The sequence below is a fragment of the Battus philenor genome, unplaced genomic scaffold (assembly GCF_028537555.1).
Source record: "Battus philenor isolate CCGP_79_NKW_IND1 unplaced genomic scaffold, ilBatPhil1.0.hap1 SCAF_13, whole genome shotgun sequence".
NCBI classification, from domain to species: Eukaryota; Metazoa; Arthropoda; class Insecta; order Lepidoptera; family Papilionidae; genus Battus; species Battus philenor.
The window spans coordinates 3167513-3182040 of NW_027181675.1; the positions used below are offsets into that span (position 1 = coordinate 3167513).

General features: G+C 32.7%; 1 protein-coding gene across 1 annotated transcript; it reads right to left on the reverse strand.

The window, feature by feature from the left end:
• Positions 1 to 2639: 2639 nt before the first annotated feature.
• LOC137933541 (multiple inositol polyphosphate phosphatase 1-like) lies at positions 2640 to 12635 on the reverse strand. Its single transcript, XM_068777502.1, is given in 8 exon segments — positions 2640 to 2698; positions 3193 to 3382; positions 5540 to 5787; positions 6665 to 6874; positions 7428 to 7526; positions 8279 to 8557; positions 10082 to 10230; positions 12474 to 12635. Coding segments are annotated over 8 exon segments (1344 nt in total). The 5' UTR covers positions 12628 to 12635; the 3' UTR covers positions 2640 to 2683.
• Between the last annotated feature and the right edge of the window lie 1893 nt (positions 12636 to 14528).

The window sequence follows — 14528 nt, forward strand, 5'->3', positions numbered from 1 at the left end:
GCAAAAATGATGATGATTATGATGATAGAAAAATAGATTGCTGTCAATAATGTTCTAGCAATAAAGTACACTGACCTTCTCAGGTTCAGTGAGTGCGAATACAAAGACGATTTCCAATACTAGCAATAGTAAAGCACGCTTTAACACGTTCACTGCGGCTTGAGGCCGATTCAGCCTCATGGTAGACTTTGCACTGGTGCGGCGCGTAAAACTCGTGTTTTCTCTCTAGTGCGGCGGCTGTTTACACTCAACCGTATGAGATATGACAAAGACAAATATAGCCTTCTTTATGTCTGCGAAGCTTTGACTCAATATTGTAAAAAAAATGATTGAAACATGAGGCAGAAAAGACCTCAACCGCACTACTAGGAAGTTCAGCTTGAGGCTGATTCGACCTCAGCCGCACCAGCTGAAAGTTCTTCAAAATTGGGCCGGCAGTGAACGTGTTAACTGTAAGTGTAATTCATGGGCCTAATCGTTCGTTCTCATCGGAGGCGATACCGCTTTTGGAGGTTAGAGCAATTCATGATGGCGGTATTGAGCCTAAAAAACATAGGGCGTTGTTAAATACCACTATTTTCATTGGAAAAATTTTAGAGTGGATTTTAAACATAACAATATTATGTCAAATATATGTTTCTCCTTACCATTTGTATACTACGACTCTTAGTAATTATCATTAATAACCACTTTTGAACTACGTTAACGTTTGCGTCAACTATAAGAAATTAAAAAATACTAATGTTATTATGGTCGAAGCCTTATTTGGCCTTCGTCGTCATCATTTCAGCTGTAGGAAGTTTACTGCTTGTCTTAGGCATCCTTTGTAGATTGAGATAGAGATTGAGCTTAGCAAGATTATCTCTGTTTACGTGAATGTTGTTTATCACAACAACAACAAATGTAAACACAACAAAAATATTACTCTCACGTATTTCACTTTAAGAGGTAGATGAATTTGTTAAATCGCTTTGTAATTTCGTTGTTAGAGATATAAAAACATATTGTTATTATATTCCGAACATCGTTTACTTTAATTTTGAAAATAATTCCTAAACTTTACCCTCGGGAAATGGATGAGCGATAAAAGAAATTATTATTAGAATCTATAAGCAAAATAAAACAAATAAATCAGAATTGATGCAACGCTGGCATCGATATGGACCATAAGTAACGTTGACTGCAACTATTTGGTCATTAATTATATGTACATAGTAGCGGTCGATTTGAAACTCATTAGCCCAGCGAATGACATAGTTGGCAAGTTTCCCGAGCTAAGATTAACTAAAACCTAATAAATTTATGGCTCGGAACGGAAGTAATAAACATTCTCACTTGCATACCATAAAGTGATGAAGGCAAAATAAACAAACGAATAAAGATATATGACATACTTTCCATTATAAGCCTTGTAATAAATATAAATAAGGGCTAAATAAAAAATATCCTATTCCGGGTAATAGCGTCCCAGAGATAAAGGACTGACACTTGCGATCGTAGGTCGCGAGTTCAATGCTCGAGATACTAAGTTATATAATTCAAACTTTGTTAATTAATCACAAGCGATTTCCACTGCTCATAAATAAGTTTCCTGAGGATGGGCAGCAGCGTCCTTTACGTACTACAATACCTCACTATGATCGCTAACCCGACTGGCAAACGTGGCGATTTTAGTATGTAGATATTTTTGGGGACACGTGTTTTGCAGTGGATTCGATGCGCTGAAATTATTGCAGCATACAAATATCAATCACATTTTTGTTTATTTTTTTTAGTTTAAAATAAAACAATTTTCTCATGCGACTGATGCTTTAACCAAAGCAATCATGGCTGTGCACAGGAAATCTAACAAGATCAAATCAGGAATTAGAATATTCAGAGAGCCGCTGGTGCTTTTAGGTCCTAGAGTGAAGGCTATGGATCGTACAGCGCAACAGAGGACGTCTTAAGTTGCTGACAGATGGCTTTGTTCAGGTCATCAGACGTGGGCCGTATTAAAACTATACTGCAAAATACCATGTAAACGTAAAACGAGTACCACACTTAAAAGTAAATGCAGAGTTGTATATTAGCAACATAAAGTTTTACATTAGGTTCTGTTATTAACAGGTATATATTATTTATGTGTGTGTGTATATATATATGTGTATAAATATATATATATATATATATATATTTATACACACATATATATATATATATATATATATGTATATATATCTTCCATTTTTCCCTGCATTATAGTGTACTTATCTGCAAGATACATTTTTAAAGTATAAAAAGTCACCCTTAAAGGTTAAAACAATCTTTTTAAATTTTTTCATTATTGTCTACGGCCAAGTCTGTTGCTATTATTTATCATAATAATTACTCCAGTGTGTTTTTAATAATTAATTCTGTCTAATTAGTAGTTCAATAAGACAAATAAGGAGAGATATAATTATATCTCAAAATTTTCTATAATTTGAAATCGATTATTTCTAATAATCTTCTATTAATATATATAGCAATACCATGATTTTATTTTTTTTAATACGTTATTGTAGTTGTACATTGCGTGATTATATATTTAATCAATGGAGAACGAAGTTAAAAAATCATAAGGAAACGCGTTTTATTTAATAAAATCTTTTATTAATGTACGTCATGTTACGGTGTCGTAAAAAAATCTCGAGCATTTAGTTCAGTCTTCATCACCCTGTAAAAGATATATATTTGTACATTTTCTCAAATATTTTTTGAAAAAATTGAAAAATATACTAAAAATTGTAATTTAAGCAGTATTGTAAAAAACACTATTTTAAGTCTAGATAACATATAAGTGATATTTTAGTATTGGGAGAGGCATAAATATCTACTTAACCATATAATAAAAAAAATATTAATTTTTTTATTCAATACACTTGCATATTTAAGTTTAAATAAAAATAGTTAATTTTACACTAGGCATTAATATCTTCACAATTATTGTGATCACCGCTCATCGATGATGTTTCAATACGCAATTGTACACCTGTCATCAAATTTAAGAGAAAATTTGGTCTAGAATATACAAAATATACAAAAATGATATTTCGGAAATCGCAGGAAAATACTAGGTGAACCAGGCAAATTACAGGGATGCGCTGGGGTAGGCTAACAATTAACTTTAAAAATAGAACATTACTAACGTCACTGTAAATGAAATATTACCGAAGGCACATTGTCCGTTGTCGAGGAAACCTTGCTATCCATGCTGCAGAAGTCCAGATTCGACGCGATGAAACCCTGGAACTTGAGTTGAAAATCCTCCCACGTACATCCGGCGAAGGGACATAACTCCGTGGTCAATTCGTTTATGAAGAATTGCACCCGGTATCTTTAATTGTCTGATTCGTGGCAGCTGTAAGGAAGCGACAATAAAAGTTAGAGAAGCAATACTTTCAAAAGATTAACTTTAGTCTTTGAAAACCAGCTTTTTGAGAATCTTTTAGATACATACAAGTATCTAACTAAATAGTATATAATCTTAAAATAACTTACAACATTCTTAGCTAACATTAAATCAGAATCAAAAATAAACATTCAACATTTACCTAAAAATATTTATTAACAATATTTTAGAGATACTATTGCAATGAAAAACGTAACAGGAGCAGACAGCCTTATAAAGATCGTCGAAAGATGTTGGACGCAGGCCAGTCTTATTGGAAATCTATAACTAGCAATGATAATGCGGTTGAATGAAAACTTTTATATTGTACACGTGGGATTTTATATAAAGTCGTTGTTGTCGTGAACAACCCATAGATGCCTCTGCAAGGCTATGCCTTCCTCAGAGATATCTATGGGGGATGTAAAATAATCATCACGCTTCGCATGCGAGTTGGCGATCGCAGTGAGGTATTATGGTATGCAGAAGATGCTGCTACTCATCCTCTGAATACTTGTTTATGAGAAGTAAAAATCCCAATACAATACAATTAATGCGCAATGTGAGAATCAAACCAGGTACAGTTAAAATGTTCAATACATATTTACTAGTAACAATTATTTGTTTGAGCATAAAAAAATTTTTCAATTATGAAGTATGTAAAAGATTTCTTTCTCTAAATATATTTCTTCGTAAATATTCGTATGGAAATATTGAATATGTTGTTAGTATCAGGTTTCTTATACTTCATAGGTTATTTTCACCATAACATTTGTGTTGTGCAAAAATGTCACTTTGTCTTTTAATTATACAATTAACTATATATTCATCCCTTTAAATCGATCACGACTATAACTAATAAATCTATTTATTGAAATAAATAGTGTATCCCTTCTTTTCCTCTTTTTTCTATTTTTAAAAAGACCATAATTTCTTTTTTCGGTAAAATAGTTTTTAGAATGGAAAAACCAATAGATGCGTCATCAATATGGATGATAAACATCTAAAGAGTTGCGTTCGACTGTGACGTCACAGACAGAAACACGGATAAATAAGATATCTCAAACGAACACGCAGATGTCACACAAGTGATATAGCCAACAGTCCGCACATGCCGCTAGAGTGTTTTTCACTTATCAGCGCCGATGGCAATTGATAAGAGATAATACTTTTCATCTATCAATAAAATTATTGTCAAGTTCATTGTAATTTTTGTGCTGAAAAAAAAGATATATATCTTGCGATGATTTGTAATAGTCTGTCTACCTTTAACAATTTGCTATTTAGGATTTTATAAATCAAAATTTGGTGTAAGACCGCTTGGTTTATTATTACGTTGTTTATTACTTCTGATACTTTTGTTTTTTTGGTAAGGTGTATCATAATAATTGACGAATACGTATACATTCTTACTTTTAAAGCTTGTACTCCTGTAACCAATCATTCTAAATAGTAATTCTATATAAAAACTCTTTTTTAAAATTATATTCTTCTCACAAGAAGTATAAGTCGTGGGAAAAATACTTGTATTATATCACGATTAAACACGATACATATGAAAATAAATAATTAAATATTTGAAAAGTAAGAGCTATAGATAATACATTAAAAATGTATTTTTGATTAGCTGTCCCCAAAGACTGACTTTACTTAATAATTAAATGTGAAATAAATTAAATAATTTCGTCACTGAAATATGTTGACATAAGCAGCTGTTAAACGACAATATTTGCAGTACGAAAAATGTCAAAAGCGGTTCATGGTGAATTTTAAATGCGCAGTTTCAATAGTGATACATCACTTCAACCGTACTTTCTAAAAAAATTCTCGTTAGAGTAATTTTGAGCTATATTTTGTATTAAAATCTTAATAATAGTACACTTATAAATAATTGAAATCTTTTAACATCAGCTCCATGGCGTGATAAAGGGAAATATTAATTAATTTTAATATATATAAAAAAGTGCGAATTATGTTCAGAAATGTAAAAACCAAAACGACCCAAGACAGTCAATAAATATTATAGAATTATGATGATATCTGAACTATGGTGATTTTAAGCTAATTGATAAATAACTAAAGTAAATAATTACACAAAAAACATGTTTAGAACATAAAAACCCTTACGTATTCAAAACCGCAACGAAATTCACGGAAAAAGGCGCGTTGAAGCTCGATCTCCATAGCCTATTAGGATTTCTTTCCGATCCTTTGATGGGTGTTGCATCCTTATACAGCCCCATAGCACAGTAGACCATCTGTATCATGGTGTCGTGGGTGAAGTATGAGATCACGTTTCTTCCCCCACTATTGATTACGGACTCGAAGCTCTCGTACAAGTCTTTAAGAGCAAGGCCGCCCAGTTGAACGTTGACCTTAACATAAAATATATATTTTTTTAACATTATAATGTTCCCACCAACAAGTTTATTCTTAACTAACAGAAAGTAAATATATATAATACATATATAAAAGCAGATAATTTAAAAAATAGCATAGTTTAATTAAAATGTAATATCATAAGTAAGAATTTATAAAAAATAATATAAATTAAACACTCTACTTCAGAATTTTTTTTATAGATGTAAAGTCTGCCATAATTGGAGTAAGCGGGTCTAAAAACGTACATCTAATTTAAATTTCAGCTGTCCTCGATGTGTTTTCAACGAGCCTTTATGCTATTTTGGCCACATACTAGTAGTGTGGAAGGTCTATTCAAGTGAAGTCGATAAAAATATCTATTATAGCTACTCTAAGTAAAGAGTGTCATGAAAAGAGGTAACAAAGAGATCCATGCTGATCAATTAATGGAGAGCAATGGAATTGGCTCAACTTTTTTTGTTACGTCCACGAAATCTGATAAAGAATTTAAAAAAGGCAATAACTGAATAAAAACGTTATGAGTAACTTAAAATAAAACTGGAAACAAATTTATTAATTGCGATAAAACCGTTACAGGACTAAGAAAGAAGAATTCTAGAAGCGCTACTTTGAAAAAAATAACTGTTATTTACAATTAACTTTTTAATACTGAAGTCAATGAAGATCTGGAATAAAAATACATCATTCTTAGAGAGAAAAAGCCTTATCTGATAGCTCTAGTGTTAAAGCCATTCTCAGGTTACCATTGTAACCTCTTATTATCATGTAGCCTACTTAATCGTTTACCGCTTATTAAGTATACCCTTTCACAGATCTACTCTCATATGTGGTAGTTATATATTTACAATAATTAATAGTTAACAATCTTACGTCAGAGCCGTAACCATTCCTGTGATAATGGCGCACGTCGTCTCTGTACTCCAGAATCATGAGATCCTGGTCCGTAAAGACGGAACACCAAGGCGACTGTTTGGTCTCGGTCCAGGAGCGGTAGAAACGACAGATTTCGTACAACGAGTATACGTCGTCAGGAGATAACTGAGTTTCGATTCCTAGACGGTTTTGTACATCGATCATCATCTGGAAAAAGAATTTTTAAGGCTAGGAAAATTCGTAGAAAGGAAAACTTATCACCGTAGCTGGTATGACATACGTTGCGACGGTTCTTAACGAACGTAATAAAGTTTAAGTCAAGTAATTTATATAAAACAATATTGTGTCATTTTTCATGTTGTCAGAGAATTGGACGTAATGAGAGAATTACTCCAAACTTCTACAGAATTATCACGGTTTCCTTTTCTATGTTATAAGAAATAATATTAGTAGCATAGGAAATCTATAATAGGTTTATTAGTGACGGCAATGTTCAGTTCAAATTCCAAGCGAGAATCATTGTAGAAAGTAAGCGAGTCCATGTTAATAATATGAAGTACATACGAACATGTACATATGAACTTTCGGTTAGGTATGATCTTAACCGCCTAAAGATCCTCCCGATATATACTTATGTACATAAATATATATCCAACCTTTTTTTTTAAATTTCTTTCTAAGATAAGAGTACAAAAATTAGGCTCATAAAAACTATTTATGAAAGGAAATTTAAAATTAAAAAGATAATATAATAACTTACAGCCTTAAATTCATCTAATTCGTAGTATGCTTCAAGCTCATCTTTTAGCTGTTGACCGCCTTTCACTTCCTTCTGATATCTATCACAGTTTTCATATGGCTGAAATGTTAAAAATTATCACTTCTATGACAAATTTTTATTGAAAACCATCTATTTGAAATCTAATAAATTTAATTCTACTGGTTTTATAATACTCGTTGCTGAGGCTCATGTTCTCCCTGGAGTAACCATCGTCTTAGGTATACCACCTGTTCCTATCTTTAACATCGTGGAACGCAGAATAAAATTCGGTATCAACGTTTGTCTTACATACCTCATTAGTAGTTCGACCTTATAACCATCCTTCCTGTCTAGTATCTATTTTTATATTAATTATTATTTGATAGAGACTAGATCCATCTATGAACAAGTACTTTTTTGAATTTAGACTACATAAAAATCAAACAGAACTTTCCGCCATATATTTGACTTTCGACGACATGTGGTTATTGTTTGTCTAAAGGTATTTTCAGTTTAACCAGATGATATTGCCCAGCACTGGACACCTTCCTGTGTAAGACTCTTACCCACAACGTGGACACATGATTCAGACCGCTTCCAATCGATTCTATTGTGAAGATATGAGACGTCCTAGATGATGAATGACTTAACCTCTTCACTGTTAGCTCGAGGACACCGTGGTGCCTTAGCTTGGCAGACTAATTTCGTTTATATTATCGAATAGGGTTACCTTCTGCGTCAGACGCTCTGTAGACTGGTCAAAATGGCCACTCGTGAAAGAATCTAGGCTTCGGTTGGATTTAGGTACGACCGGAAGGTATTTCCATTAAAAATTGTATTCTAAAGCTTACCCGAATTATATCATCTCTTTCCCAAGGGCCGTCAACAGTGAGATTCAAATTGGTGCCTTCAGCTAGACCATGTATGAATGCCATTCCGCTGGTGATCGTCCGCTGTTCACTGGTGCTTCTGAAGTAATATTTATCATCTGATCCTTCGAGAAGATTAGGATACTTTTCCCTGAGACGTTTGCCTATGTTATATAGTTCTTCGTAACCGGTTCCAGTGAGGAAAGATTGAGATACTTCGAGTGTTTCGTTCCACCTCCATTTTCGAAATTCATCTATGTCCTGAATTGAAAAAAAATTGTAATTGTTAATAATAATACGCATTGTTAGCAGCGATAGCATATTTTATACAGCCTATTCTGTTAACAATCCTCTCTGACATGAATCGTATTAATTACAATGTCTATAACACTAACATAGATTTTTTGTCGAAAAATGGTTTTATAGAGTTTAGAAATTTTAGAAAGGCTCTTCGTTGTATTAAACTTACGAATGCAGGTAAGTATTGATACTATATGAACAAACAAAATTATTGCATTATCCAATTACTTCAATTTACATATGTTGGTGTGACGACTGTAAAACCACGTAATAGTTGAAAATTGATTATTGTAGAATAGATAAGCATTTACACATCTGATTGTTACAAAGTAATTATTGAAGGTTCTAAACACGTCGCACTGACGTCACAAAATATAAAACAGAGTTATTGCTTGAACCACCAATGCGTTTGGAACTCAGAAGCCGTTGTCTGCTATATTCGATTGCTATATTCTGAACGCTGTCAGCTTTTAAAGCTATTTTGGACACAGGGCTCGCGGAACATAAATCCGCTATCTAATATATTGTAACAAAATCTACGTCACATGCGTTGCCCAACGTACTGTATTGACTACTTGATTCGGTTTTCAGAGACAGCTGTTTTTACGTTGTTAGACGAATTAAAAGTTTCTCAGAAACTGTGTCATATCGAAAAGTTTTTTTTATAATAAAAATAGTGCTATGACGTCAGCAAAGCTATTTCACAGATAAATAATTTATCGGATGAATGAAGTTTTCGATAAAAACATGTATACATTCACGACATGTGTAAACCCCAACCACTTGGTACTTCCGTCATCTTATAAGCCGTATAAGTACATACCATCATGTCATATAATAATGTATAAGCATGTGTTTCATTTTTGAGACACCGTCAGTTAAGATAAATCGGCAGTAAGATAGATGATTTTGTACAGTAATTTAAAAATGATATATACTATATCGTTCTGTTATGTGACCGTATCCTTTACCATAAAGAAAACTGTCTTGGTCACCTGATAACTTTCTTGTATTAAAAAAATGTCATCATCACCGTTTACATAACGTTTATCAATACATCTAATGGGGGGGGGGCTGCACACGTCGCGTCTACCGGCTAGTGGTCACCACTCAAAAACCTTGTTAGTAAGAAAAGGACCAATATTTAGCCACTTCCGCACATGCAGTGGTACTCGTGCAATGAAATGCACCGCCCGCCAGCCCGCTGATAAATGCGTATGCGGCAAACAATGCAAATCACACAACCGCCACCACCAAATTACTCAACACGTGTTTCACCCCTCCACGGGGCATCTTCAGGAGTGGAGCCCGCATTTATCAGCTGGCTGGCGGGCGGTGCATTTCATTGCACGACTACCACTGCATGTGCGGAAGTGGCTAAATATTGGTTCTTTTCTTACTTAGGATGGACTTCCGCGAGGTAACGCCTTATTCCATTTAAAAAAAACCTTGTTAGTATTATTTAAATAAAAAAGTATTAAGTACCTGCGCGCACAATTGACTCCTGCCGCTATCAAAACTCTGAACGATCTCATCTCTCAAGCCTGCGATCACTTTGATGCTGTCCGTCACGCTGGATCCAGGGTTACGGTTCCCGTGTCTATGAAGCGACCATATGCTAACTGGTTTACAATCTGAAATGAATGTCAATTTTAAACTTAATACGAAACAATTATAAATTTTAAAAGCAGAACTTGCTTTTAGAACTGGTGAGTGTCGAAAATTTAAAAATAGATATCTTTATTTGTACTTTCACTTACGCTACATCGATTTTGTTATTTATTTACAAAAAACGAAGGAAAAAAAAATTACGTTTTAGTTTTTTTTTTATTTTGACTCTTCCTACTGCCTAAATGGCATTTACATATTCTGCAGGTGAGGAAGGAGAGATCTCTTTTAAAGTAACGAAGCTCGAAGCTTCCGGAGAAGGCTTGGTTCTGGTCGCTATATATTACTATTTTACCGGATTTGGAGATGTTTCAGTGTCATTACGGATTACATGTGAAATTTTTCGTTACAAGATTTTTTAAAGTTTCCTCTCGTCGACAACTAACGTCGATAGAGTTCGGTAAACTTTTGGTAATTAAGTTCCTTCTCTCACTGATATTTACAACTAGTTTAACGAGTTTAAACGTGGTCATACTAATCTCAGAGACGATCCCCGTGAAGTTCATCAACAGCGCCTATCGAAACCAACATAGTAGTTGTACAACGCATGACAGTCTGGCAATCTATTATCATATTCGCGAAAGCTTGGGCAATAATTAAATGGACAAATCAAAATCATTTTCATGATAATTTGGGCATTATAAAGTTTTATGATGGATATATTTTTCTAAAAGGTCAATAACACAATTGCGTAAATAGGTGCCGTCAAATGATATTGAAATTTGATTGTCACTGGTGACGAAACTTGAATCTGTTGTTATGATCATGCGAAGTATTCAGAGCTTATGTGTAATGTTGAACCGATGATCATAATCTAATAATCGTAATTCAAATTCAAGATAAAAGGAAAATAGACTTATGTATATAAAAAATTTCGCTTAGCATTGTGATTATCTCACCGTTTGCAGTTTATATCGATGTTTTACAATTTAATATGATAATATAGATTTGTAAAGTGATATCACTCTTAAAACATAATTTATTGAAAGCGCTAATTTAGTAAATATTGGTAAACGTTTAGATTATAAAATTTCAAATAATTGTACAAGTTTATTCAAATGTTTATTACGATTTTTTTATTATATCTATATTGACAAACTTTTTTAAGCCTTAATTATAGAAAACCAGACGATATAGTCGATCGCTGACCAATTAGATGCGATACTCCGGGTTTCTACATCTTAAATGGAAGCGGACCTTAGAAAAACTTTCAATTCTAGTATAACCACAACTACATCAGTAGCCTTGCAAGTATTACCAGTTTTTTTCTTAGTGTTTTTTTATCTATAACATTAAAAGTAGAGTAACAATATATATAGTTAAATAATCAAAAATTGCCTCAACTAAATAATTGTGTTTACGAAATGTGGTCAGTGCCAATATCCTTATAATATTTCTGGCTCTGATACAGATGATGCGTCTTTTTAGATAAACAGGTAAGTGTGACTGCACACACGGCTAGAGTTTCGATGAATTTACTTCGGGGATATCCCGTAACCACCGAAGTCACTCGCCTTAATTCCAATGGATTTTTAGAAGGTATCTCAATAAGAAATTTTCCAATAACAATCCCCGAACTCTTGTGAATCATGTTATCCGTCTAGAAATCAGCTCAACCGTACCAAGTTTACAGCGTGAAGCGCAGAAAACAACGCACCGTTTCGAATAGTATTTGTAATTTGACGGATTGAATGATATACTCTTATAAAATCCGCATATATTAATATTGTTTAATTCTTTTTATTAAAATTACATGTAAAAAATTACGTTTTATATATTAGATTGAAAATGTAAATCAGCCACCAGACACCTTAAATAAGAAAATTTCCCATTATCTAGGCTGAAATGTTTACATCACGCGAGGCTATTTCCTGTGTAAATAAATAAAATTAAATATCAATTTTATTTCACTCGTAGCAAGTCCACTGTGGAACATTGGCCTCTCCGATAGGTCAGTGTGTTTTGTCGACTTTAACCTGGTTACCTGTCTACCTCACTCTACTCTAGAACCTTAAGGTCACTGCAGCCATCTGCTCGGTGAGCTATGGGCCTGCTCAATGCTGATACACTGGGCTATGTCGGTTACTTTATTCTACAGGTCACCTAATTTCTTATTTCGTAGACAAATCCAGAGCAACGCTATACTTTTCTTGGTTCGTTAAGCGATGATGGAACAAAAATTAAAATAATTAAAAATAGTTTATCTTACTGTCTATGCTTGGATGATCTCGGATATCGCCTCTGATTGTATCATATGGCGTCTTCGAAGAATACAGCTCGTATGGACACTCGGCGTTCCAATAACATGTCTTCTTGCCGCAAATTACGCTGATCACAGTAAACAGGATAATATAGCGAATCATTACGAACTCCTTCCGGCAACCTGCTCTATCTAACTATATCAACTACGCTTAAATACTTCGTGGTTATCTTAACACTACACAATATGATAAAGATTGGTTCACACCACCGCAATTTTTTTGCTATTTAGATGTAGTAAAACGAATTTAAGAAACAATGCCGGTTTAAATTTTTGGTTGATTACAAATACACGCATTTTGAAAAAAAATAGTAATTAGTATATAAATGAAAATTAATTAACTAGAATAAAGAATCGAATACTTTTTGTAAAACGATTTTTTTAAGATGAGAAAACTTAATAGAATTTCAACAGAAAGTTTTAAATTTAGTACGATTCCTATTTATTAAATATTTTCATTGCCACAAATTTATTTGAATGTAATTTTACATTTAGTTTCAAATCACACCATCAATTCTTTATAGGATGCACAACTCGAGCAAGCTAATTTATTAAAGTGTACAACAAGTTTACACATACAGTCAAACGAACTTTTTATAATATTGAACCACGCTGTAAAAACTTCACTTGTATTAAAACACGTTTGACGAAATCCAATGAGGAATCAAAACTGTTGTGAATTCGTACCGGTCATTATGATGAGAACAAGTCCGAATCGTGTAGCCATGGTCAGATAGATGATTTAGCACAAATTTATTGTGAAATCAATTTGAATCAACATAATTTAACAAAGTAAAATATTACAAGAAAATACATATAAACATCTTTTTTGTATTATTATTAGAAATTCTTTGCAGATTCTCTCTCGACTTTGTAGGTTTTCGTATATCTAGTTAGAAAATATATCTCGGTGAAATTTTAACGATTTTTGGTTACTTTTGTTAAATGTTAACAATTTCAATCGTGGTCGTCTTACGTTGTCAACTAAAGAAAGGCATCTTTCAGAGACTTCCAGTGAAACCAGTTGTACGTGGCCTAAATTAGAAATAGAGTCTTCCAATGATTAAAGACCATCTGTCTACTTTGTTGGATGTCCTTTGTTGCGCTTTCCAGCGTCCTTTTGTTCTCTTATATTATGGACTAGTCACAACCACAGTTATAAGTACCCTTGATTATTATCACTATTATTTACCAACCAAGTTTTGAAAATAGTTACTTTGTTGGTATAAGTAGAGATGTTGGGTAATTAGTATATAATTATATAATTAGTAATTTCGTCGTTATAATATACACCACTGTTACTGTTACAAGTCACTATTTATTTATTTTTAAGAAAAAAGTTCAGAAATACTACTTACTAGACCAATACTGATTATTTGTCCTTTAATTTATTATGTTCTTTCTCAGTTTCTTTATTCTTCATTTTGGTGTTTTTATTTATTATTATATTTATAATGTCATTATATTGTACCGTGGTTTTTATAAGTATATACTCATACTTGTTTATGTAAGTACGTTTGTATGTATATCTGTTCTGCGTATATAACACATATATATATATATATATATTAGTTATATACGCAGAACAGATATATATATATATAAATATATATATATATATATTTATATATATATATATATATTTAGCGTGTACAAAAAATAATTAACTAACTAATCATTTACAACAGATCTTAATTAAATTTTACAGGAAAAGTCTCGAAGTTAATATAACAGATGTAATAGCGATGTATAAGACGGTAACCTAATTGAAAAGAGATTGTATAAAACATAGTAATGACTTTGGGAGAGTTTTCAAAAAGCGTTACGTCGGCGTTTTCAACATCACCAACGTAACACATAGAGTTTGGAAAAAACTTAACAATGCGCATAGAGATGCGGGCGTTCCTATGTGACTATTTTTCATAGTTTACAACCAACTTTATTGTGACCTAACACTTATGTTTCCTGCCTTTTAATACCTTTTAATAATTATCAAAATTAAAT